This window comes from Sceloporus undulatus, chromosome 2 (genome assembly GCF_019175285.1).
Source record: "Sceloporus undulatus isolate JIND9_A2432 ecotype Alabama chromosome 2, SceUnd_v1.1, whole genome shotgun sequence".
Lineage (NCBI taxonomy): Eukaryota > Metazoa > Chordata > Lepidosauria > Squamata > Phrynosomatidae > Sceloporus > Sceloporus undulatus.
The window spans coordinates 189,304,417-189,328,297 of NC_056523.1; the positions used below are offsets into that span (position 1 = coordinate 189,304,417).

At 44.4% G+C, this 23,881-nt stretch overlaps 1 protein-coding gene and 1 pseudogene across 1 annotated transcript in view; one reads left to right on the forward strand and one right to left on the reverse strand.

The window, feature by feature from the left end:
• The first annotated feature begins 1,976 nt into the window (after window positions 1-1,976).
• Window positions 1,977-10,299, forward strand: LOC121922706 (annotated as a pseudogene).
• A 71-nt stretch (window positions 10,300-10,370) lies between these two features.
• IKBKG (inhibitor of nuclear factor kappa B kinase regulatory subunit gamma) overlaps window positions 10,371-23,881 on the reverse strand; it is a 19,814-nt gene continuing 6,303 nt past the window's right edge. The window contains exons 5-15 of the mRNA XM_042452414.1: window positions 23,382-23,555; window positions 23,202-23,263; window positions 21,834-21,896; window positions 18,269-18,380; window positions 18,027-18,145; window positions 17,014-17,166; window positions 16,790-16,886; window positions 16,476-16,625; window positions 16,214-16,356; window positions 15,791-15,852; window positions 10,371-11,149 (exon numbers count right to left, since the gene is read on the reverse strand). Of these exons, the coding sequence (XP_042308348.1) occupies window positions 10,995-11,149; window positions 15,791-15,852; window positions 16,214-16,356; window positions 16,476-16,625; window positions 16,790-16,886; window positions 17,014-17,166; window positions 18,027-18,145; window positions 18,269-18,380; window positions 21,834-21,896; window positions 23,202-23,263; window positions 23,382-23,555 (1,290 nt within the window). The 3' untranslated portion in view covers window positions 10,371-10,994. The remainder of the gene's footprint in view (window positions 11,150-15,790; window positions 15,853-16,213; window positions 16,357-16,475; window positions 16,626-16,789; window positions 16,887-17,013; window positions 17,167-18,026; window positions 18,146-18,268; window positions 18,381-21,833; window positions 21,897-23,201; window positions 23,264-23,381; window positions 23,556-23,881) is intronic.

A 23,881-nucleotide genomic window follows, 5' to 3' on the forward strand; every position in this document is an offset into this window, starting at 1 on the left:
CAGCCTAGAGGTCCTACCAGAAAGGAGGACAAGGCATGGCGAAATGGAAGACAGTCATGAAAATCAGTAGGACAGTACAAAATAAAAGCTAAAAACAGTCATGGAATATAAGTTCATATTATAACTGTAATATAATTCATGCTCTGAGTTATGTCCGTAACAGGTCAAGTTTTGGAACTCCCCTGGAAAGAAGGTTGAAATGTAGGACATGGCCGGAAAAGGAGGAAACCTGGTCATACGTGTGGGAGCATGGTGGACCCTATTTGCGACAGGGAAGATCTGAACAGCATTAAATATTGACATAAAGGGCCAACTAGTTTCTGAGCAAGTCAAGGAGTTGTTAGGTGAAGATGAAGGCTTCATGGCCGCATCCAAGTTTTTTTGTGGGCTTTTGGGTTCTGTGGCCATGTTCTGGAAGAGTTTCGCCAGCGTGCTGTGGCTGCCATCTTCAGAGAAAGCATCGGTAAAGGTGCCAGCCATAGACGCAGGTGAAGCGTCAGGAATAAACCTTCCAGAACCTGGCCACAGAGCCCAAAAAAACCACAAAAAACTACAGCTGTTTGTTTAACCTTAAAGTCCTACAATGTTATTGTCCCAAGTTAGCCACACAATTGCTCCTCCCATATAACCTTTTTGTACAGTCAGGCTCTCTGGAGGACATTTACTTTGAACAGCCAAGGCTGGGCTGGCAACTGTCACCCAGAGCACCTTTCATTTGCTGACCCAGAGAGAATTTGACAGCTGAAAAAGCGGACTGCATTAAAACAGTATTAAAGACATATTCGTTCTGGCAGGCCTACGCAATCATTTTAAGTCATGACTTTTAATTTGTGATGTGCTTTAACGAGTATGTTTTAATAGTTTATAGTATTGTGTTTTCACTGTGGGTTAATGTGTTAATTGTTTTGTATTTTAATTGGCGACCTCATCTCTAGTCTTGAGGAGAAGTGGAAAGAAAATTATTCTTCTTCTTTGTATTTATTATTGGAGGCTTAAGAAAGTGTGATGGACTAAAGCTCTTCACATAGTGTGAGGTGACAGTTTTCAGTGCATCCGAACTCTGTAGGGCTTATATAGAAAGGGATTTTAGGAGTCCTGAGGATGCAGTGATTAAATGCCTATATTGCAACCACTCACTCACAAACTACAAGGTTGTGAGTTCAATGCCAGCCAGAGCTCCTGGTCAACTTAGTCTGGCATCCTTCTGAGGTTGCAAATGAAGTACCTAGCTTGTTGGGGACAATTAGCTTACATATTATAAACCACATAGGGAGTGCTTAAGTGTGCTGATAAGTGGTATAGAAATGTACTTGCTATTTCCCCTTCCATGCAGTATGTTCCAGCCTATGGGGATGGCTACATTACAGTGGGCTCTTGGATGGGCTAAAGCCACAGGCTACACTTTGACTAATGCTCCCATTAGGAGATACAGTTGGCCCTTGGTGTCTGCGGGGTTTGCTTCCAGGATCCTCCGTGGAACCAAAATTCTGAAGGCTCAAGTCCCATTAAATACAATGGTGTAGTAAAATGGATTCCCTTATAAACATGGCAGATCCACATTTCCTTTGGATTAATTTTTTTTAAAAAACATTTTCAACCCTGGCTAGTTGTCTCTGTGGGTAAGAATCCATAGATACAGAGGCCAGCTGTACTGTCTTTTCTATTTAATTCATCAACTTTTGTCCAAAATACATGGCAGAAATAATCCAGTTTGTTTTAAAACTGCCCCGGCTCAATGCTAGAGAATTCTGAGAACTGTCATTTTGTGAGACATTTAGCCGCCTCTGTCAGAGAGCTCTGGTGCCACAAAAGTACAATTCCAGGATTCTCTAACACTGAACCAGGGCAGTGATCTCAAACTGGATATTTGCAGTGTGTTTTGGACCCTAGACTGAAGACAGGACTGTTCTGACCCCACAGTCATGTGGTAGAAATACTTGTAGGGGTGCTGTAATGCTGGTGTTTTCTCTCTGCAGGCATTGGGATGGACTCCTGTGTGATCCCTTGAGACATGGGGGCCATCCCTTGTACAGACTACAGACTTCTTTATCCACTGGTGGAAGATCCGTACATGATGGTGAGTGTAGAGGGTAGGAGAGTACTAACAGAAAGGGTGGGTGGGTGGAGTGCTGACCACTTAGACAGAACCCAGTTATGACTGGGTAGAGCATTGTACACTTGTGCTGGGAGTGGGCAAGCCTGACACTTGAAGTTCATTAGGACAATTGTTTTGTGTTTTATCTTTTTTCGATTCAACACCGTTGCTGCTTGTGTTTTCATATAGGGCCGGATTGCCTGTTGCCAATGTGCTGAGTGACCTAATCCATGGGTATCACAGAGTGTGACAACAGCTTATGCTGTTGAGTGTGAGCCAGAAAATGAGTGAGGAGGTGAGAAGCAATGCTATTATAATCAAACCTGCCTGTAATCTTTATAACATTCTTTATGTAATCAGACTACCACTAAGTAAGGACATCACTGTTTGGCTCAGACATGCTACACCAGAAACTGTCTTTGAGCCTAGATACTGCCGGGCAATGGAGCCAGTGGTACTTAGAAAACATAAAGGGAAAGGGGGCATTACTCAGTGGTAGAACATTTAATGCAGAAGCTGTCAGGTAACTGGAATTTTCAGTTAAAAGGATCAGACGGAAGGTGATGAGAGAAGGGGGCTCTCTGGATCAGAAAATAGATATGCACTGCAGGGCTAAACTAAAATATAGTCTGTCTTAGTATAAAGATACTTCTGCTTAAAAAAGAAAAGTATATCTTGACCTGAATCAGACTGCTAGCCCGAACTAGGGTACATTCAGTATGGAAAGAGATCTTATAGCACCTTTGAAACTAACTGAAAAAAAGAAGTTGGTAGCATAAGCCTTGTAGACTGAAGTCTATAAAGCTCATGCGTCAACTTTTCTTTCAGTTATTCTCAAAGGTGCTACAAGAGGTCTCTTCATACTCACTCCACAGACTAAAATGGGTATATCATTGTAGGGTACATTCAGTGAATCAGTAAGAGCGTGGGAAAGCACTCATGTAAATTCCACTGAAGCAGTTATTGGGATTATTGGGACTAATAGTGGGAGTCATAATTGAATTTTAAGGTTTATGTGCTAAATACATTAATGCAGTTTTCTAGGACAAAACCTAACTGGGACTTGTGTCAATGATTATTTGCTGAGATAAGATCAAGACACCCTGAGTCAATTCAAACATCTGCAATCTAATGCACTGACCTTGATTCAGAACTCAAACCTGGCTTGTATACTATATAATCAAATTATGGTTTAGAGTGGTGTAGCTGCTTGTTTTCTGTACAGCACCTCCTTCTATGGTGAAAGCTTCCACTAATGTGAAGGAACAACTGAAATAATGGCTGCCAGTTTCCTGATCATTTATCATATTTTCATCCAGGAACGGGATAAAATCATGCCACGGATAATCAAGGGCTTCCGGGATGCAGCAGAAGATGGTGGCACCTCAGTAACTGGGTGGCAGACGGCTTGAATCCTTGGATTATGTTGGAGGGGTTGCAACAGTTGTTTGTCAGCCACAATGAATTCACATGTGAGTATTGGGACTCAGTGTGAGAGAATTTGAGAAAGTTGCTCATGTATTTTTAGAAAAGGTAATTGTTTTGTAGTGTCATTCACTTATGAGAGATAGTGAGGATAAGTGCAAGATTAGAGTTGCTGAGTCACATTGGAAGAGAGAAAAATATCTTAGTTGAATTTGGGATTGCTCAGGTTTGCAAGAGGAAACTTTCAGGCTGGGGAATGGAAAATCCCCTCTGATTCCAGCAACCTTGGCAATGAGCCTTATTGTGGCTACCAATCATGTGCAAAATAAACAATAGTGACCCTAAAATAGTCTCAAGCCATATAATGTCATCTGGTGCTGAAATAAGCATACAGGCTTTGTAATATACTGGATAGGACATTTAAAAAAATTATATCAACAACCCTTAGAGCTTCATGGCCATGAGACCATAGGGCTGGTGCAATATATGTAGCAGTACACTGTGGATCTGGCTGGAATAATTTGATATGACAGTGTCAGATTTTAAACTGCTGTTGAGATTTAGGATTATGTGGTTTTGGAGACTGTAGAATATGAAGCATTCTGGCAGAGAGGTTTGGTAGCTGTTGGGTCAGATCAGGGGCGGCAACCCCGCCCGGGGCCGGATGCGGCCCGCGAAGGCCTGGCCGCCGCCCCTCGGCTGCCCCTGCGCCGCCGCCGCAGTGGCCGCCCGTCGCGACTTTCGCCGTCTGGGCGCCGCCATTTTGGGCAAAAAAATGGCGGCGCCCATAGCGGCCTCTGGGGCTATGGGCGCCGCCATTTTTCGCCCAAATGGGCGATCTTGCGCGACTCGGGGATCGCGCAATTTTGCGCCAAAATGGCGGTGCCAGAGTGGCCGCCGCAGCAGCGGCGGCAATGGCAGCGGGCCTCTGGAGGAGGCCCGCTACCATCTCTGGGACCCTCCAGGAGGGCTCCAGGGCGGCAGGGGCCTCTGGAGGCCCGCTGCCGTCCTGGGACCCTCCAGGAGGGCTCCAGGCGGCAGGGGGCCTCTGGAGGCCCCGCCGCTCTGGGACCTCCAGGCGGATCCCGGGGCGGCAGGGGGCTTCTGCAGGGCCCTCTGCCATCCCTGGGGCCCTGCAGAGGGCTCCCAGGGTGGCAGGGGCCTCTGCGGGGCCTGCTGCCATCCCTGGGCCCGGCTTTAGGGCTCCCAGGGCGGCAGGGGGCCTCTGCGGGCCCTCTGCATCCCTGGGGCCCTGCAGGAGGGCTCCCAGGGCGGCAGGGGGCCTCTGCAGAGCCCGCTGCCGTCCCTGGGGCCCGGCAGGAGGGCTCGCGGGGGCAGGGGGCCTGCAGAGCCCTCTGCCATCCCTGGGGCCCTGCAGGAGGCTCCCAGGGTGGCAGGGGGCCTGCAGGCCTCTGACATCCCTGGGGCCCTGCTTTAGGGCTCCCAGGGTGGCAGGGGGCCTCTGCAGGGCCCTCTGCCATCCCTGGGGCCCTGCAGGAGGGCTCCCAGGGCAGCAGGGGGCCTCTGCAGGCCCTCTGCCATCCCTGGGGCCCGGCAGGGGCCCCAGGGCAGCAGGGGCCTCGCGGGGCCTCTGCCATCCCTGGGGCCCTGCAAGAGGGCTCCCAGGGTGGCAGGGGGCCTCTGCAGGGCCCTCTGCCATCCCTGGGGCCCTGCAGAGGGCTCCCAGGGCGCAGGGCCCTGCGGGGCCCTCTGCCATCCCTGGGGCCTGCAGAGGGCTCCCAGGGTGGCAGGGGCCTCTGCAGGGCCCTCTGCCATCCTGGGCCCTGCAGGAGGGCCCCAGGGCGCAGGGGGCCCGGCAGACCCGCTGCCGTCCCTGAGGCCCTGCAGGAGGGCTCCAGGGCGGCAGGGGCCTCTGCAGGGCCCGTTGTCATCTTGGGGCCCTGCAGGAGGGCTCCCAGGGCGGCAGGGGGCCTGGGGGCCAGCTGCCGTCTCGGGCCCTGCAGGAGGTTCCCAGGGCGGCAGGGGGCCTCTGGCGGGCCGCTGCCGTCTCTGGGGCCCTCCAGGGGCTCCCATGGTGGTGGGGGCCTCTGGAAGGCCCGGTGCCGTCACTGGGGCCTCCAGGGGGTCCTCCAGCACTGGCAGGCCCCCCCCCCAGCTTTTTTTTCTGGTCTCTGACGGGGCCTAGGGCCCCGTCAGGGGCCAGCAAAAATGGGGAGGCCTGGCCCCTGGAGGGTGGAAGCTACCCCCCCTGGCATGCGGCCCGCCCCTGGAGGGTGGAAGCTCCACCCCCCAGCACACACAGCCCGCCCCGGAGGGGAAGCTCCACCCCCGGCATGTGGCCCCGCCCCAGAGGGTGGAAGCCCACCCCTGGCACTGGCCCCGCCCAGGAGGGTCGAAGCTCCACCCCCCAGCTTCGGCCCCCCAGTCGCCTGAGGGACAGCAACCCGGCCCCCGGCCAAAAAGGTTGCCTACCCCTGTGTCAGATGGAGAGTTTCCAGCTGAATCCAGGACACAGGAACTAATTCTCTTGAGAGAGGGCAATCTCAGCATCTTAAAGTTATTGTATGCTGCTACTGAAGAAATCTGCCTTGGACCTGAAGTAGGTGACAGCTAACATTTAATTCTTGAGAAGAATGCTTGATTGAGTTACGATGGCCAATTTCAAATACTTTTGGATGAAACGGCAATCTTTAAGTGGAGTTTCAGGCAAAGTTTTGGTATGGAGATAGCAACATGCTGCTGATAGGAAGATAAGGTTAAAATCTCTAGGTGCATAGGAGAAGTTTTATGTAGACCAGTACATGTTAACATAAATCCTTCTTTAGGGGTATTTTTTGATTGAAATTCCTCATAAAATCACCACTGCAATAAGTAAAGGCTTTCTTATTTTTCCAGGCCTCTTAATGTACCTTTTATATTTTTCTTTCTCTGGGTTTATTTTCAAGCAGTATTGGGACTGTTCTTGTTCTTATTATTTAATTAAAGTTGCTATTGTTAGTCATCGTAAGAATTTTGTTACAAAGTGGGGGGGGGGTATGTAAATAAGGTACTCTGAGCTTTTGAAGTTCTTTTTATTTTGATTCTAGGCCAGACAGTGCAGTTCCAGGGGATGTTCTTGTGCTGACCAAACCACTAGGGACTCAAGTGGCTGTGAATGCTCACCAATGGCTAGATAATGTAAGTGATAATGCAATGCAGCATATCTTTGGGGAAACCTTGAAAATGCTTTGGTGTTCCTATGTGCTGTGAGTGGGAAGTGATTCCTCTTTACATACACTGAAGGAGAAGGGAAAATATTGCCACGGTAATAGTGCAGGGATTAGTGCAAGTCTTAATCTGAAAAGCAGAATGGAAACTGTGTAGGCATCCTGATGATAGACTGCAGCTATCAGCATTCCTCATTGTTGGCTTTGCAGGCTAGGGATTGTGGAAGTTATAGCAATAGCAAGTACATTTCTATACTGCTTATCAGTGAACAAGCACTCCCTAAGCAATTTACAGTGTGTAAGCCAATTTCCCCCAACAAGCTGAGTACAGTGGTACCCCGGGTTACGAATTTAATTCGTTCCGCGGCGCCGTTCGTAACCCGAAAGATTTCGCAACCCGAAAAAAGGCTTTCCGCTAGCGCTGGAAAGCCGCGGCTTTTAAATTTCGTGCCAAAAAGCGCTGAAACACACCGAAAAAAAATTCGTAACCCGAAAAATCTTTCGTTACCCGGAACAGTTTTTTCCAAGCTAACTTTTTCGTACCCCGGAAATTTCGTAACGCGATAAATTCGTATCCCGGGGTACCACTGTACTCATTTTACCAGTCTATGAAAGGATGGCAGGTTGAGTGGACCTTGGACCCTTAGTCTTGGATCAGACCCACAACCTTGTGGCTGCAGTACTGGCATTTAACCACTGCACCACCAGGGCTCACCTAAGTTGTAGTTCAACAATGTCTGTCTGGAGTGGCACATTTGCTCACTGGTGTTAAGAGAGAGATACAGTGAGACTAGGGAGATCTGGGTGCACACTTTAGCCCAGTCCCAAATCTTATTGGGTGATAATGACTGTTTGCCTAATTTATTGTAGAACTAATCCAGTTAATATTTTTAGGGGTGGAGTGAGTACAATGTATATAGCATTCATAAGCTCTTTTAAAGAAAGGAAAGCACAGATAAAATATAAGATGATGGATAAGGAGAGGGACTATCAACAATGGTTAGACACAACTGAATATTTAAATTTAAAATGTAGATTTAAAATATAGACTAGTGCAGATCTGTAAAGAGCCCATTCCCATCCCTGCTTTGAAGTGATATCCCCATCCTCAAGGACATTTACCATATAAAGAGTGGCAAGTCATTGGGCAAGAGGTTTGTTGCAGCAACAAAGCTACTGCCTTTCCATCACTAGAATGGTTTTATGAAAATTTTATTAAGATGTTCTGGACTGAATTGATTTGGGGGTGGATTGAGGTCCCTGACTGTTCTAGTGAATAATAGGAAAGTCTTTTATTTCTATTCCAGCCAGAGCGGTGGAATAAGATTAAGCTGGTGGTTTCCAGAGAAGATGTTGAACTGGCTTATCAGGAAGCCATGTTCAGTATGGCTATGCTGAACAGAACAGGTAGGGCACCTCAAATGAGGGCTTAGATCTGTACTTACTACAACTCACAAGTGTTGAGGACTGGCTTTAGGTAGCAGCTAGGGTAACAAATGCTACCCACATTTTTAGAACATAGAATATTATATTTTGGGACTGTTTTGTGGTAATGCTTAATCCACCTTAAATGCCAAGTTCGGCTAGAAAGATGTGGGATAGACTTTTAAAAGCAAGATGTCATTTTTATTGTTAACAGTCATTTGTATTTCTCAAGATCCTCAGAGCATTTGAGTTTCAAGTACAGGTTTAAGGAAAATCTACCCTTAGATGAATGAACTTCATGGATGCTACTTTTATTTCACCTTTGTATTCTCTTTTAAAAAGGGAAATAAGTTTTAAAAGTGTGGAATTATAATAGCCTTGTTGTTACTGATATACTAGAGCGCCTTCCTTTTTACAGACAGAATTCAACCCATTTTTCTACCCCACAAAAAGCTGCTGGGGGGATGAAAATCATGAATTTCAGATGTACAGAATTCTGTGGCAAAGTAACAGCGATGGCTAAACCAAACTGATTAAGTCACAACTTTACATTGTAAGGTTACAGTGACAATTGCAAGGTAAAACCCAACACAGTGATTGTGTTAGCATTCAGCAGTGATGTAACAAGAAGAGGTTATGCTTAAATTGATTGGGTAGCAGCTAGCTTAATATGCCTTCAGGTTCTGGTCTCCTGAGCCTGATTTTCTTGGGAGCTTCTTAGTATGAAGTGATGTCACATGTATTTGCTTGCTACACAGGCTGCTGCCACCAGCCTCCTGATGGAAGAAGCAGAAAGGACTACTGAATGGGTCTTGTTTAGTTGTAGGCCAGGCAGCAGTTCTCAGTTGTATCTCTAAATTTTCTTCTCACATTCCAGCTGCCAGTCTGATGCACACTTTCAATGCACATGCTGCCACAGACATTACAGGATTTGGGATTCTGGGTCATGCACAGAACTTAGCCAAACAACAACGCAGCGAGGTGTCATTTGTCATCCACAATCTGCCCATTATCGCCAAGATGGCTGCCATCAGCAAAGCATGTGGCAATCGGTCTAAGCTCCTACAGGGGACCTCTCCAGAGACATCTGGTAAGAATGGATAACATAGGTCAGGAGTGGATAGATGAAGATCTAACAGTAAATCATTGAGTGATTTGCATTTGATCTAAGATTTCTGACTTACTGTTGTTTTAACAATAGCAACGGAAAGTGGCTTAGCATCCTAAACTATATATTGCTGAAATGAAAGAAAATGAGTAATAAGAAATGGCAGGCTTTGAGAAGAATTGAGCTCTCTCATTTTGACACTGACAACAAATATTTGGATTTTCTTTAAACCTAACTGTATGTTATCTTTTGATTTTAAAAAGCAGATCCCGCAAGTCTAAAACATGCCCACTCTAGGTAGAGTAGGGATGGTGGGAGGTTAAACCTGTCTGTGGCCTTAATTTGCTAACTTTTTTTTTATGACAGGGGGGTTGCTGATCTGCTTGCCCCGAGAGCAGGCTGCCCGATTCTGCGCTGAAATAAAGTCCCCCAAATATGGAGAAGGACATCAAGCCTGGATCATTGGCATTGTGGAAAAGGGCAACCAGACAGCTCGCATCATTGACAAACCACGTATTATTGAAGTGACACCTCGTGGAGCCAGTGCTTCCCCTCAAGATAACAATTCTAGTGCCAGCCCTGAAACAGTTTCATGAGGTGGTGGAATGACTTTCTTCTGTCCACCATAGGTTCTGATCTTGAAAAGGGAATCACATTGATATTCTGGCTTAGAGCACCATTGCCTTCTATACTGTTATGATCTCCAAAATATGGTCTGTCTGTTAGTTGGTGACTGGTTCTCTCCTGTCATTTGATGTTAATTTTGAAGGTGCAAGAAGGTAAATTGCTGACATACATTGATCTGAAGATGATAACTTGAATTATTTATTGGAATTGTTCTCCCCTAGCTTTTGGTCAGACTGAGCAGCTGGTCCAAAAGGAGGGTGAGTAATTTAAAAGCCATTTGGTTGGGCAGAGGTCTCTCCTCTCTTCATGAAGCACCTCCCTTAAAACCCAGTTCTGGGTGTGGAGGAGCAGAAGAACCCTAGAGGAGCAGTATCAAGCTCAGCTACATGGATTGTTCCTTGGGGTGTAAATTATTGGTGATTTGAATGAATTAAAAAACTTGATTTCTACAAGCAGTGAAGGACAGTGTGTTTTTATACTACTCACATAGGTGGGAGGTGCCTGGCTTAAGGAAAGTCACTGCTGTTCTTGAACTTTGCTTTAATTCACTTAAGATAAATGAGATTTACAGTGACTCTTGATATCAAAGAAGGATAAACAATAAGCAGTTTCAATTGGGAACAGCTCTTAAAAAGCAGAAAGAAAAAAACTTGTTCCCACCCTTTTGTGTGGTTTTCCTTATCACAGCTTGGCTGAAGAAATGTTTAAGGCACTGTTAGGGCAGCCTGGGGTGTTCTTCCTGTGAGCAGGGAGGCACATATGAGAAAGAACTAGTAGTCTTCATGTAGAAGAAGGTTCTTATCACCACTATAGAGAGAGCTACTGGCAGATAAATAATCAGTGCTTGTTACCCAAAAGGGGTGGCCCAATCCCATGTGTCCCTGACATACCACAGATCAAACACTTGTTTCACATAAACCAAGAATAGTGCAAATCCCCTTTTCCCATGGCTATGGTAGCCAGGCCCTGAAGAACAGTAGCAGGCTCAACCATTCTCATAGGAGGAAAAATTAATAGCATACATGGGCACGAGCAAACAGTCCATGATCTTTGCTCTACAGTCAAGTGTCAGTAGCTGAACCGCTTGGTCCTGCTTAAGGCAATACAGCAAAAGGACATCATAGACTAGAACTCTCCTTCCTTCATGTCACTGGATGCAGTCCATGACATGGATCTGTAGTGTGTCCATGTCTGGAGCTTTGTACTGGCATTTAGGACAACAGTAGTTAGGCTGTTCTTCAGCAAAGCTTTGTCTTTGACCTGCCATCACTAGGGGTGTTCCATTCCATCCCATTGGGTAATCTGGAATGACAAGGAGGGGAAATTAACAAATTTAAAATGTCACATTGGATACAGGATGAAACCTAATCTACATAACTTGCTCCTCTTGTGTACAGTATGTGCCTTCAAGTAATTTGTCAACTTATGGTGACCTCATGAGTATACCAGCCCTTTATTTCTGGCTAGCAACAATGGCTCACACTCAACAATGGTCACACATTGCACTTTTGGTTATAGCTCTATGCCGGGATTGGCATCTTGTGGCCTTCCAGATGTTACTAAATAGTTCACATAAGCCCTAGTGAGTATAGCTAATGGCAAGGGATGACAGGAGTTGTAACTGAACAGTATATGAAAGTCCACAAGTTGCCCATCCTTGATCTAAAGAAAATGAGAGTATCACTTCTGCATGCTTAGAGACTGTTTAAATACCATATTAAGAGAAATGCTTAGGAAATAATTTATACTGAAATTCAAGGAGGCACAAGTGTGGTTAACAAAAAGAGAGAAACACACCTTTTCAAAAGAACAAAATTCTTTTCCAGAAGAGGCAACAACAACAACAAACCACAAGTTGAAAAGAGTCAAATGATCGGGGGGGGGGGGGGGAATAGTTCAGATGTTAGAAGCAGAAAGTCAGCATGCTGGCACTTTAGACCATTAGACAACTAAGGAGTATTGGTAAAGAAGAGGGAGGAACTTAATCAGTTGTGAATCTGAAGGCTTTCTCAGCTGGAATCCATAGTTTTTATGAGGTTTTTGGGCTATGTGGCCATGTTCTGGAAGAGTTTATTGCTGTCATTTCACAGACAGATGCCTAAACAAAAATTCCAGCCATCACCCAGGACAAAAAAAGAAGCACAATAAAAATACTGGTAGACCAGGCAAAAAAGGATCTGTGAACCCCACTTCCTGGAAGACAAATTGAAGGACCTGGACTGAGCTCTACAGGTTCTGCCAGGCCCAGAAAAACTCGTAAGAGTGAAGATAAACTGCCACCAAAGGGAAGATATTTTACCAAACATCAAAGGAGTCACAGACAAAATAGGGAAACTGATGAAGAAACACAACTTCCAAATGATCTACAGACCAACCAAGAAAACCCAGAAAAGGACAGGAGAGACACTGTTATGACTGCAGGAATTTACTGCATACTGTGCAGCTGTGGACAAGTCTACATAGGGACCACCAAACGCTATGTTCAAACACTAATCAAGGAGCACAAGGGACACTGCAAACTGGGTCAGCCAGAAAAATCAGCAGTAGCAGAACACATTATAAACCATTCGGGGCATAAAATGCTGTTTGAAAACACTGAAATTCTGGACCATGTCCTCAACTGTAGGTCAGAATGCAGAGAAGCCACTGAAATCCATAAACACAGACAACTTCAACAGCAAAGAAGAAACACTTAAAGTAAACAGTTTGGCTACCCGTCCTGAAAACCACCAAAATGAAGACCCAGCAAATGCAAATGAAAACCACCCAGAGTCAGGGGGATTTCCCAGCAGACAATGGATCATTCATTCATTAGACACTCTGAGGCCTTGCCATTCAACAACAGACCAACACGGAGATTAACATGTAAAGCACATGCTCTCAACCAAGGGGCACACAGTGTGTGTGTGTGTGCATGTACACACACACACACACCACTCTCTTCCATGCCAGCATTCTCTGAAGATGCCAGCCACAGATGTTGGAGAAATGTCAGGAATAAACTCTTGCAAAACATGGCCATATAGCCCAAAAACTCCACAAAAAACTATGAATCAGTTGTGTCTGTTTTGAATGCCCATTTTCCTCTCAAGAAAGCCATTTGACAAACTGAGTTGAAATGTAGGTGAAAATGTATGAATAGTAATAGTATTACTGTAGTATTAAAAAGTCACCAGCAGATCTCCATGCAAGGATTTCAAACTAGCAGTTTTACATTTCATTTAACAAAACGTGCAGAATCACTTTAGTCAGGAGGACTGGAAAGCTGTGAACATACTACAGTACTGTTTTACTTTATTAAGATGAAGGAAATTATTGCCCAGGTAGCTTCATGTTTATTTCAGTAAGTTGCTGAAAAATAGTATTAGTTCTAGAAAGGAAAGTCCTCCCTTTCCAATTCTATGCAGTTCTGCTGTGGGGGGTCAGCAAGAGAAAAGAGCTGATAGTAATTTCAGTCATGGACAGAAGCAATCTAAGGGCTGTTCCAATAATCTATATTGGGATCACCACTCTTAACTTGATTCAAAATGGTTTGGCAAGTAATGACAGCCATATTTTCAGACTTAGGGTGATGAAAAGAAAGGAAGACTGAAGAATCTCCCAAAACATCTCTATGGGTCTATGTAACTAATGTAAGGTAGAGTGGGGCACAAAATTCCAGTGGCATAAAGAAAAATGGAAGAAGTGGTGACTAACCAGGGAAGAAACTATAAGGTCCCAGATGCAGTACAGAGCTACTTTGCAGGCAAAGAATTAGAAAAGTAACTGAAAATGAAATTGAAAGTACTGTAATACCTTCATAGAAATCTTTGGTGTGGTTGCATTTGGAATACTTTGTATAGTACTGGTTACTCATGCCGCTACAATATGCAGACAAAGGCAACAGAAATGTAGGATTCTGAGCAGGTAAAATTGATTTTAAAACCTTTTGGTTCAATTGAAGTGGGTGGGCTAAATTGTGAAGAGCAGCAAAATTTCTTCAAGTTCATCAGTTTGCCATTACCAGTTAGCAGAACTGACCAGAGATCCTTTTTATATATTTTGTTGTTAATTGCCTTCGTATTGATCTTGACCCATGGTGACCCTATGGATGAGACATCTCCAAGCTCCCCTGTCTTCTACTGCTCTGCCCAGCTCCTGCGAACTCATATTAGTAGTCTCTTTAATAAAGTCTAGCATGTGGCCTTCTTCTCTTTCTACTTCCCTCCAACTTTCCTAACTTTCGGCCTGAACAGACAGGCCAAAATAAAGCTGCTTCGGGCCACTTTGGAGGTATGCTGTTTAAATGACACATGCATCTTAAGAGGCCCGAAGCTGCACCAAAGCTTTGCTCCAGTCCTTAGAACTGGAGCATGGTTTTGGTGCAGCTTCCAGTCTCTTAGCATGCATGCTTCATTTAAACTGGCCTGAAGCAGCTTTATTTTGGCCTGTCTGTTCAGGTCCATTATTGTCTTTTCCAACAATTCATGCCTTCTTATAATGTGTCCAAAGTATGACTGTCTAAGTCTTGTCATCTTGGCTTTTAGGGATATTTCTGGCTTGATCTGATCTAAGACCCATTTGTTTGTCCTTTTGGCTGTTCATGGGATCCTTGGCACTCATCTCCAGCATTACATCTCAAATGAGTTGATTTTTCTCTTATCTTCTTTCTTAAATGTCCAGCTCTCACATCCATACATGGTAATTGGGAATACAATGGCTTTTATATACTAAGAAATGGTAAAGCTTGTGGAGCTTCTTAGGTGTAGAAAGGAAACCATCGTGGTACAGTGTCTTGAGTGTTGAACTATAACTATGGAGACAATGGTTAGAATCCCTGCTTGGCCATGGAAACCCACTGGGTGACATTGGGCAAGACACACTCTCTCAGCCTCAGAGGAAGGCAAGGGCAAACCCCCTCTGAACAAATCTTGCCAAGAAATCCTGATGATAGGTTCACCTTTCAGTTGCCAGAAATTAGAAACTATTTGAAGGTACACAACAACAGGTGCAGAAAAATATGTAGAAAAAGAGAACATTTATGCAGTAAGAGATTTATAACATTAAGCACTGTACAGCGTATTACAGAGAAATAGTTTTATCTCTCAAGTACTGGTACTTGGGTGCTCTCAGTGATTTAGCAGGAGATTCAGATGTACAAAATGCAGTAGTTCACACATTAACTATCTGGAATTCACAACTAAAAATGTGACATTCAGTTAGGTGGTCTGAATGGGGGCTTGGCAATTTCATGGAGGAAGGTACATCAAGATTGTTGACACCTCATAGATAGTATTTCACTGAGCAGTAGTTCCTACAAGACAATAGTGAGACACAGGCTACTGCTTTCAGGTCCTCCTTACAGGCTTCTGGAGACATTTGGCCACTGTCCAGAAAGTGAACAGTGGACTAGATTAGGTAGAACAGCAGTGTCGTACATAATGCTATGGTGGCATAAGTGGTACTCAATTGCTTATAGTAGTCAGTTTTACTATAGTAATCCATCTCTATACAATACTATACTTTAGTTGTGTGCCTACAGGTTATTTCCAACTTATGGAGACCCTAAGGCGAATCTATCATGAGGTTTTCTTGGTAAGATTTCAGAGGAGGTTTGCCATTGCCTTCCCCTGAGGTTGAGAGCATGTGACTTGCCCAAGGTCACTTAGTGGGTTTCATGGCCAAGCTGGGAATCCAACCTTGGTCTCCAGAGTTGTAGTTCAACACTCAAACATCTATGCCACATAGGGTTAACAACAAAACAAGTAGTGGCAGAACCCTTCCAGCTGACTGGCTTGACTCATTTTCAGGCCTCAATGAATCATTAAGTATTTATCCATGAATGAAAGAGATGTTACTGGAGCTCCATGTTCTGCTTGTTTTCCTTTCTACTTGTTTCACCCTCTGAGTTTACTTCTTGATACCCAAGGTGGTTGAAGATCTTGAGACAAGCACAGCACTTACCTGGTAGTGGAGGAGTTGGGCGCATATCTGAATGGCGATTCCTCATCTCTTCCATAAGAGCCCTATTTGGTTAAGGAAGAAAGACAGTTTAGATGCAATACTAACCCCTTCTATGGCAGAGATACAAGCTTATTGCCTCTAGTCACTGGCCCAGGACCTACTCTGCTGATAGCAATTTTAGAGAAATGATTTGGATTTCCATTAGGCTTTAGCTACTAGGCTTGAGCTCTTGGGCTCATGATTGCATTCAAGAATAAACGGTCATTTTGCAAATGTATTGGTCAATAAATAAGAAAGCCAGACCCCGTGTCCATCTTATCCAGGGTCAAAAACTGAGCATAAGACATTAATATTGCAACTAGGATAGAGAAATGGTTGGCCCACAAACTGTGTGTTCCTCTCAGTCCACCTGTGACTACTCACCGGCTAGCCCCCTCAGAGTCTGCTTTCAGTTTCTCATAATCTCGTTGCAATTGTGCAAGTTGCTCCAACAGGGCCTCTCGCTGTTCATGTAGCTTTTCGCGAGCCTGACGTTCTGCCAGGAAGTCTGTCTTATAAATATCAGCCTGAATGGAAAGGATGAGATGGCAGTTCATTTTACTCTAAGCTCCATGGATGGTTCAGGCCCCTTTATCCCTTTTCTGGCATGGCTACTATATTCAGATACAAATCACTCCCTACTTACTTGTGCCTTGAGGACAGGGACCGTCTCCATGATAGCTTTGTGGTGTTCAGCCTCCTCTTTCAGCTTGTCAATCAGCTCCTGCTTGGCCACCAGAGCCTCCTCAGCCTCCTGTAGTTGCTGAGACAATTCAGTAAGCTGCAGGTCCAAGCCCTATAGAAGGAATAGGGAGACAGTGGTTGTGCTACAGAAGATGTGAGGCTCAACAGGCATAAACAAATCCTCCTCCCACCCCTGGTTCAAGTTCTCCCACTCTCCAGTCTCTGGTCATCTCTAGCAACAAGGTTTTAGATTACAGTAAATCTAGTTTCTCCCACCTTGCTCCGCTTCTCACTTTCCACACTGGTTTTGATATGAGTATCATACTCCCGGAAGAGCTCGTGATAGGCCACTTGGAGCTGGGCTAGCTTTCTCCTATATAGGGGGAAGGGAATAGATATGAGGACACATTATTGTCACACAAGGCTCAGACCCTGCTCTATTCTCCACCAGATGTACTCCCTCTTCCTCTGGGCTTTGCTTCTCCCATCCCTGCACTTACTTTTCCTCTTTGCCGCTCTGCCGTTCCACCCGTAGGGCGCTTTCTAGGTTTTGCACCTGCAGCCGTAACTGATCCACCTGCACGCTGTGCTGTTTGGTACGGTCTTCAGCCTCTCTTTCAAGCTGCTGGAGTCGTGCACTAGCCTCATGGACCCTGTACACAACATGGCACAAAACACAATTTTACCCTTTTTAATCTGCTAGCCAAGATTCCACAGTGGACAGAACCTGTCCCACCCTTTCATCTCAAAAAAACATATACCATGATAGCATTAGTTCTAGCATTGTTTGGTTCAGTAAGTTTTCTGTGTAGCTTCTTGAATCTTCCTCACTAGAACCCTCACTGCCATCATCACCTTCTGAAACTTCACATGGAAAGTGTGCCATGTTTGAGGATTTGTATGAAACTGGGGGTCGCTCTGACCTTTCCATCATGGCTCCTTGCATTCCTGAAGAAGCAATTTGCCTACCTCTTCAGCAGTGCAAGTGGATGGGGTGTAATCACCAAGGAAACATCTCCAACTCTTCAGCATTTTCTATCATTTTCTCTTGTGAGTTCATGGAGTCTATGAAAACACACAGGAGGCATAGCAGGGTCCCCTCCCCTGGTTTAAAGTTTAAGAGTGACTTCTATCAACTGGGGAGGGATGGGCAGCCTTGTCCTTGGACAACTGGCCTCTTCTAGTGAAGATCAAACCTTTCTCCTATATTTTTGAAGATGAAATTCAGATACGCCTGTTTTTTGGCATTCAGAAAAGCCACAGATGAGAAAGGGCAATCTGTTGGTAATTTAGATCCAGGACACATTTACTCCCCAGCTGTTATCACAGGATCTCTCCCAATCTGAAGTCAGGGTGTCTGAAGAGCAAAGGCCAAGCAGCCAGCCTCCCTGTCCCACAGCACTCCCAGCTCATTGTTCCATAATGTCTGCATCACTGCAGGCAAAGAGAGCCTCCCTCCACCCACCTGCCCCCAATACAACCAAACCACACAAGACTCTGGCGGGCCTCTCACCTCTCCTCCTGCTCTTTCTTTTCCTTCATGGAAATTTCCAGGCGGCTTTGACTTTCCAGCAACTCCCCCAGCAGGGAAGTCACCTGGGCCTTTACCGAGGCCCTGTCTTCTCCAAACTGCTGTAATGGGAGAGGGAAGGTAGAGTCAGTCTTTCTGAAATGGGACATATAGAAGTCACCTCTAACCTTTCTCCCCGGTTTGTAGGGAGGAAGTACTGGACAGGAAGCTGGGCGCTTATCTACCTCCAACTGCTTGTTCAGTGTTTGCAGCTTCTGCTGGGTCTCCTGCTCTTGGGATGCCAGGCGGGCCAACTCCTTCTGGGCCAATGCCAGCTGTTGATGAAGGGCTGAACGCCTGTGAGTAGTGGGTTGGAATGAAATGACAAACAGCAAATACACACCTCCTGGCCTTCACAAGCCAGCAAATGTAGCTTGTTCCAATAAATCCAGTACTAGCCACCACAAAATTCCATCACTCAGTAGTGATTTTTTAACAGTGTGCTCTGATTTATTTATTTAGGCGCGTTACAGACTGCCCCTTTGAGGCGGCCTGTAGGTGCTCCTTTCCCCGCTGGATCAGGGCCTCAGCTGCCAGAGTGGCAGCCTCCAAGGCCCCGATCCGCTGCTTTCCAGGCTGCAGGGAAGCGGCAAAAGGCCACTTCCCCACGCCCTGGAAAGGGGTGTCCTTGGGGCTTCATGCCCCAAGGACTCCCGACCGTGGCGGGGAGGAGGAGAAAGGGACCGCTCGGCCTCTTTCTCCCTTGCATCGCTGGCGCAGCCGTCTAAAGGCTGCACCAGCGACGCAAATTGTGGAAGGAGCTCCGTTTTGGAGCTCCTTCTAGCGCTGCGGAAAGGGAGCTCTATGTGCCCTTGCGCGGCACAAAGATGTCACATCCACGCCGCCCCGTTAGGAGGTGGCACGTTCGTGACGTCGTAATGGCAGCCCCTATGTGTATAGGGCACCGCCATTTTGTATGTCCTGGGGATGTACTAGGGTTAGGTGCGTGCGTAAGGCACGCACTTTCCCTAACCCTAGTACGACCCCAGGACGTATTTTACGCCCGTCTGTAATGGGCCTTAGTCATTTATCCTATCCTGTAACTTCTATCCAAAAATCTTAGGGCAGCTAACAATAAAATTAATTTAAAACAATAAATAATCACAATAATTTAAAAGGCTGAAAAGATACTAAATCCTTTATCAGTTAAAATTACACTAATCAAAACATTATTAAAACAATTAAAAATAGTTACAACCATAGCATATATGCAATATGGAAAAATCAATTAGGCCTGAAGGCTTTAAAAAAAAGCTAGGTTAAAAAAAAAAAAGCCAGGTTTTGACTTGGCACCAAAATTATACCAATATTACCAGTAATTACCATGCAATTGAGGTGGGGTGCTACGACAAGGCATGCCTACTAGGAATGAACTAATAATATTCTTTATCATATTCTGTTATCCAATACTTTCTACATCAATATTCCCAAATGGCTATACAGGTATGTGATTCACCATGTCACCCAGTGGTAGGCCTTGGCCAAGAAACCTCAAGGTCCTGCTCCATCTCTCCTCCATTTCCCTTGTTATGATTCTGTTTGCTTTGCTATCCAGATTTCTCCCCCACTGTCCAGGCCATGCTGGTTGCTCAGTGTCCTCTTTGCTAGCCAGTAGGAAAGGACAGAGTCATAGAACCTCACAGCTGGAAGGAGCAGTAAGGGCATCTAGTCCGATCCCATTTGCAGGAATATACCATGACAGCACTCCTGAAAGATGCCCATCCAACCTCTGTTTAAAGACCGCAAAAAAAAAAACAAAAAAAAAAAAAAAACAAAAAACAAAAAACAAAAAACAAAAAATCACCTCACTGTGTTTGTTTTTTAATAAATGCATTCTTTGCAAAGTCCATCCAGTGGACTGGGCAGCCCAAAAAACTCGTAAAAATTATAGAGAATGATTGACAAACTGTGTGGTCATCTATCCATCACAGCTTGCTTTATACAGTACTTCCACCAGCAACCACAAGCAAGATTTAAAACAATCTTTTACACAAGATGTCAGGTTTGGCTCCCTTGGCATGCCCAGTCTCTTTTAAGCTAAAAGGAAAAGGGACAATAATATTAAGGTGTCGCTGCTCCTTGTCACATCCTTATTTTGGAGACCTTCTAGACCAGGGGTAGGCAACCTGCGGCCCGGCAAGGCCTTGGGAGTGGCCCCCGCCCAGTCCTGCCGCCGATTGCCGTCGGAGCCTTTGGCCTCTCGCGTGAGGGCGTGGAGCCTTTGGCCTGTCAGGAGGAGGCGGGCAAGGGGCAGGCAAGGGGGGAAAGCGGCGGGCAAGGGAGCAATTGTCTATAGAAGCCTCCGAAACATGCATTTATATTAACATATTTTTTTTAAAATCAGCAAATTTTTTAATGTGTCCTCCATGTTTTAGAAAAGTGTCCTCCATCTGAAAATTTTGTCCTACATTTGTCCCAGTTTATTTATTTATTTAAATTTTAAACAATTATTTAATTATTTATTTTATGGCTTCGGCCCCCCAGTTGTCTGAGGGACAGCAACCTGGCCCCCGGCTCAAAAAGGTTGCCTACCCCTGTTCTAGACTCTGGGTTACCACTGTGTCCCTAGCAGTCACCCTTTCTATGGAAATCAACCTGTACTTGGGTTCTACTGTCTCATATAAAAATCCCACTTTTCATGTGGAAAACTAATGTCCAAAAGATCCTCTCTAACTAAGCTTTTTTGGTGAAGAAGAAATTGTTGAATCACAAATTTACCTCAGTGAGAGAGAAAGCCAAAAAAGTGCTATTAATTTTCTTGCACTGACTAGCACTTGCTTCTAAGAAAAGACTGTGTGGCTGTCCTGAACACAAGTTGAATCTCCCTTAGCCAGAATTCCAAAATCCAAAATATTCCAAAATCCAAAATTACCCACATGGATGGCTGAGACAGTGAAGGTTCAGTGCTTTGCTTTCTGATTGTTCAGTGTACACAAACTTTGTCTCAAGCACAAAATTATTTTTTAAAATACTCTGTCTAAAATTACCATCAAGCTACATAAAAAAGATGTACATGAAACATAAATGAATTTCATATTGAGAATTGGGTCCCATCTCTAAGATAGCTCATGATGTATAAGCAAATATTCCCAAATAAAAAACAAACTCTGAAATCCAAAACTTCTGGTCTCAAGCATTTTGGAGAAGGGAGACTCAACCTGTATTGTAATTACCAAAAATCCAACTGATCATACTCCCCATTATCCTTCCTTGTGGATTCCCTCCTCCTCAAAGCAAGACATTCTCCTTCAGTGTTAGAGGTTATCATGGAATGTGTTCTTTTTCCTAAATGCTTCAGAGTCTGGCCTATGCTAATTTAATTTATAGCTGGTCCCATTCAGTCAAGAGGGACTCCCACAGTTCCAGTCCTGCTTGTTTTACTGCAACAAGGAGCTCCTAGTAACTGGATTTGTGGATCTTTCCCTCTTCATGGATCCCTTCCTCTAGAAAGCATCCCATTTGCCAGAAGCTGTAACATTCCATCCAAGATGTGCTATTGCATAATAGCTGGGCCTGCTTGAGAAAATTCCAGCATGTCATCATAAACTTACTCATATAAAGAACAATGAGGATTATAAAGAAGATGTCTAAAGTGACAATTGATAAAGAACTATCTATTTCACAATTTTGATGAGAAGTCATGGAAGGATAATAATGGATAACTCAAATATTATTGGAATGTAAGAACACAATAGGATGTATTTTATTTATAAAAAAATCAATAAAAATATTTTAAAAAAATAAACTTACTCATCCTCTGCTTCCTTCAGCTTTTTGGACAGATGTTCAGCCTGGTCCTCACCAGAACCCTTTCTGTGAAAACAGGATGATGGCAGATTGTTACTTTCTTTGAAAAAAAAACAAAACCAAATTCCTCACTAAATGATTTGGAGCATTAACTTTCAGCAATTTGCAAATGCTTCACAACAACACAACACCAACCAAGATTCAGCTTTGATGCTTTCCCAAGAGGGGTGGTTTAAGGGATACTCTAGAGATTTTGTGGAAAATGCCAGTTCTAGGGCCTTTTCTGCATGGATGGGGAAGCTGATGGCTCCAGAAGGGATTGAAAAATGATGGCTCAGGGACTGAAAGGAATATGACAGAATGCACTGATGATTATAAATATATATAAGACCACAATAAAAAATGTGTACCAAGTATAACTACAGCAGGGCTGAAGAAAATGTTATCTCCAAACACTGGATTGCAAATCTCATCAGCCATAGCCAACACAGCTAACAGTAATAATTAATCAGAGTTGCAGCCCAAAAGCATCCGAAGGACCCCACTGAGGCTGCGTCTGCACTGCAGAAATAATCCAGTTTGACACTGCTTTAATTCCCATGGCTCCATGCTATGGAATTCTAGGAATTGTAGTTTTGTGAAACATTTAGGCTTCTCTGTCAGAGAGCTCTAGTGCCATAACAAATGACAGTTCCCAGAATTCCACAGCATTGAGCCATGGCAGTTGAAGTCATGTCAAACTGAATTATTTCTGCACTGAACACTATATTTAAACAAAACCACCACCACAAATTAACAGACATGTCTCCTCATGTTTTCCCATAATTTGAACTATGGCTGCATTCACACTGCAGAAATAATCCAGTTTGACACCACTTTAATTGCTATTTGTAGTTTTGTGAGAGATTTAGCCTTCTCTGTCAGAATGCCCTAGTGCTACGACAAACTACAGTTCCCAGAATTCCACAGCATTGAGCCATTGCAGTTAAAGCAGTGTAAACTGGATTATTTCTGCAGTTTGAATGTAGCCTACGATTGAGGGCTATGAGAAAAAGGGCAGTGGTGGCACTCTAGCTTAGAAACATTCTCTCTAGAAAAGCTTGCCTGGTGCCAGGTAATTTCCACAGACTTATTAGACTGTTTTAGACTAACTCAAATATATTTGTGAGGTTTAAGATTATTTTTATGTATTACATGTTTGTTGCATATTTAGTAACTTATTAGAAACAGCTTTTGATGACTTGAATGAAAATGGAAGAGTGGGCTTAATCTTAAAATCATGATAAAAATTAGAAAATAAGATCCACATAGAAATAAAGAATTTGGCCCAGAAGGGCCATTCCCTCTGCTTCTCCATCCTAGGTCACTTACCTATCCCCTGAGCCCTGCAGGCACTCCAACTCCAGGGGCCGCTCTTCTCGAAGCCCATTCTCCTAGACAGGCAACCAGATGACAATATGAGTTCAACCCTGAGCTGCCCCCAACCTTTCTTCCTAACTGCATGTGAAGTTTACCCCCCTTACCTGCCTTTCACTCCCCAGTTACACTCACTTTAATTTTTATTCCACAGTCTTCTGTGGACAATGTGGTCTGTGCTGCTTGTTTCAATGCAGAGATCTCAGCTTGCAAGGCTAGCTTTTCTTTCTGTAAAACTTGATTGGCTTCCTGGAGCACCTTCAGATCTTCTTCCAATTGTCCCCTTTTTTGCTGCGTTGATTCAAGGGCCTAGGAAAAAAGGAGAAGTGCAGAGTCTACATGGGGAATTTAAACAAGCCACCACAATGGGTTATCACATCTAACCTTCCAGTGCTGCCTACAGACTAAGAACACACATCTGATAGTTGTGGCAGATGATGGGGTGAGACAATAATCCTAATCTGACTGCTGTAATCCCGCCTTGATCCGCAGGGAGAGGCATGAAATAGAATTAATAATAATAATAATAATAATAATAATAATAATAATAATAATAATAATAATACTGTAATAATAATACTGTAATAATAATAATAATAATAATAATAATAATAATAATAATAATAATAATAATT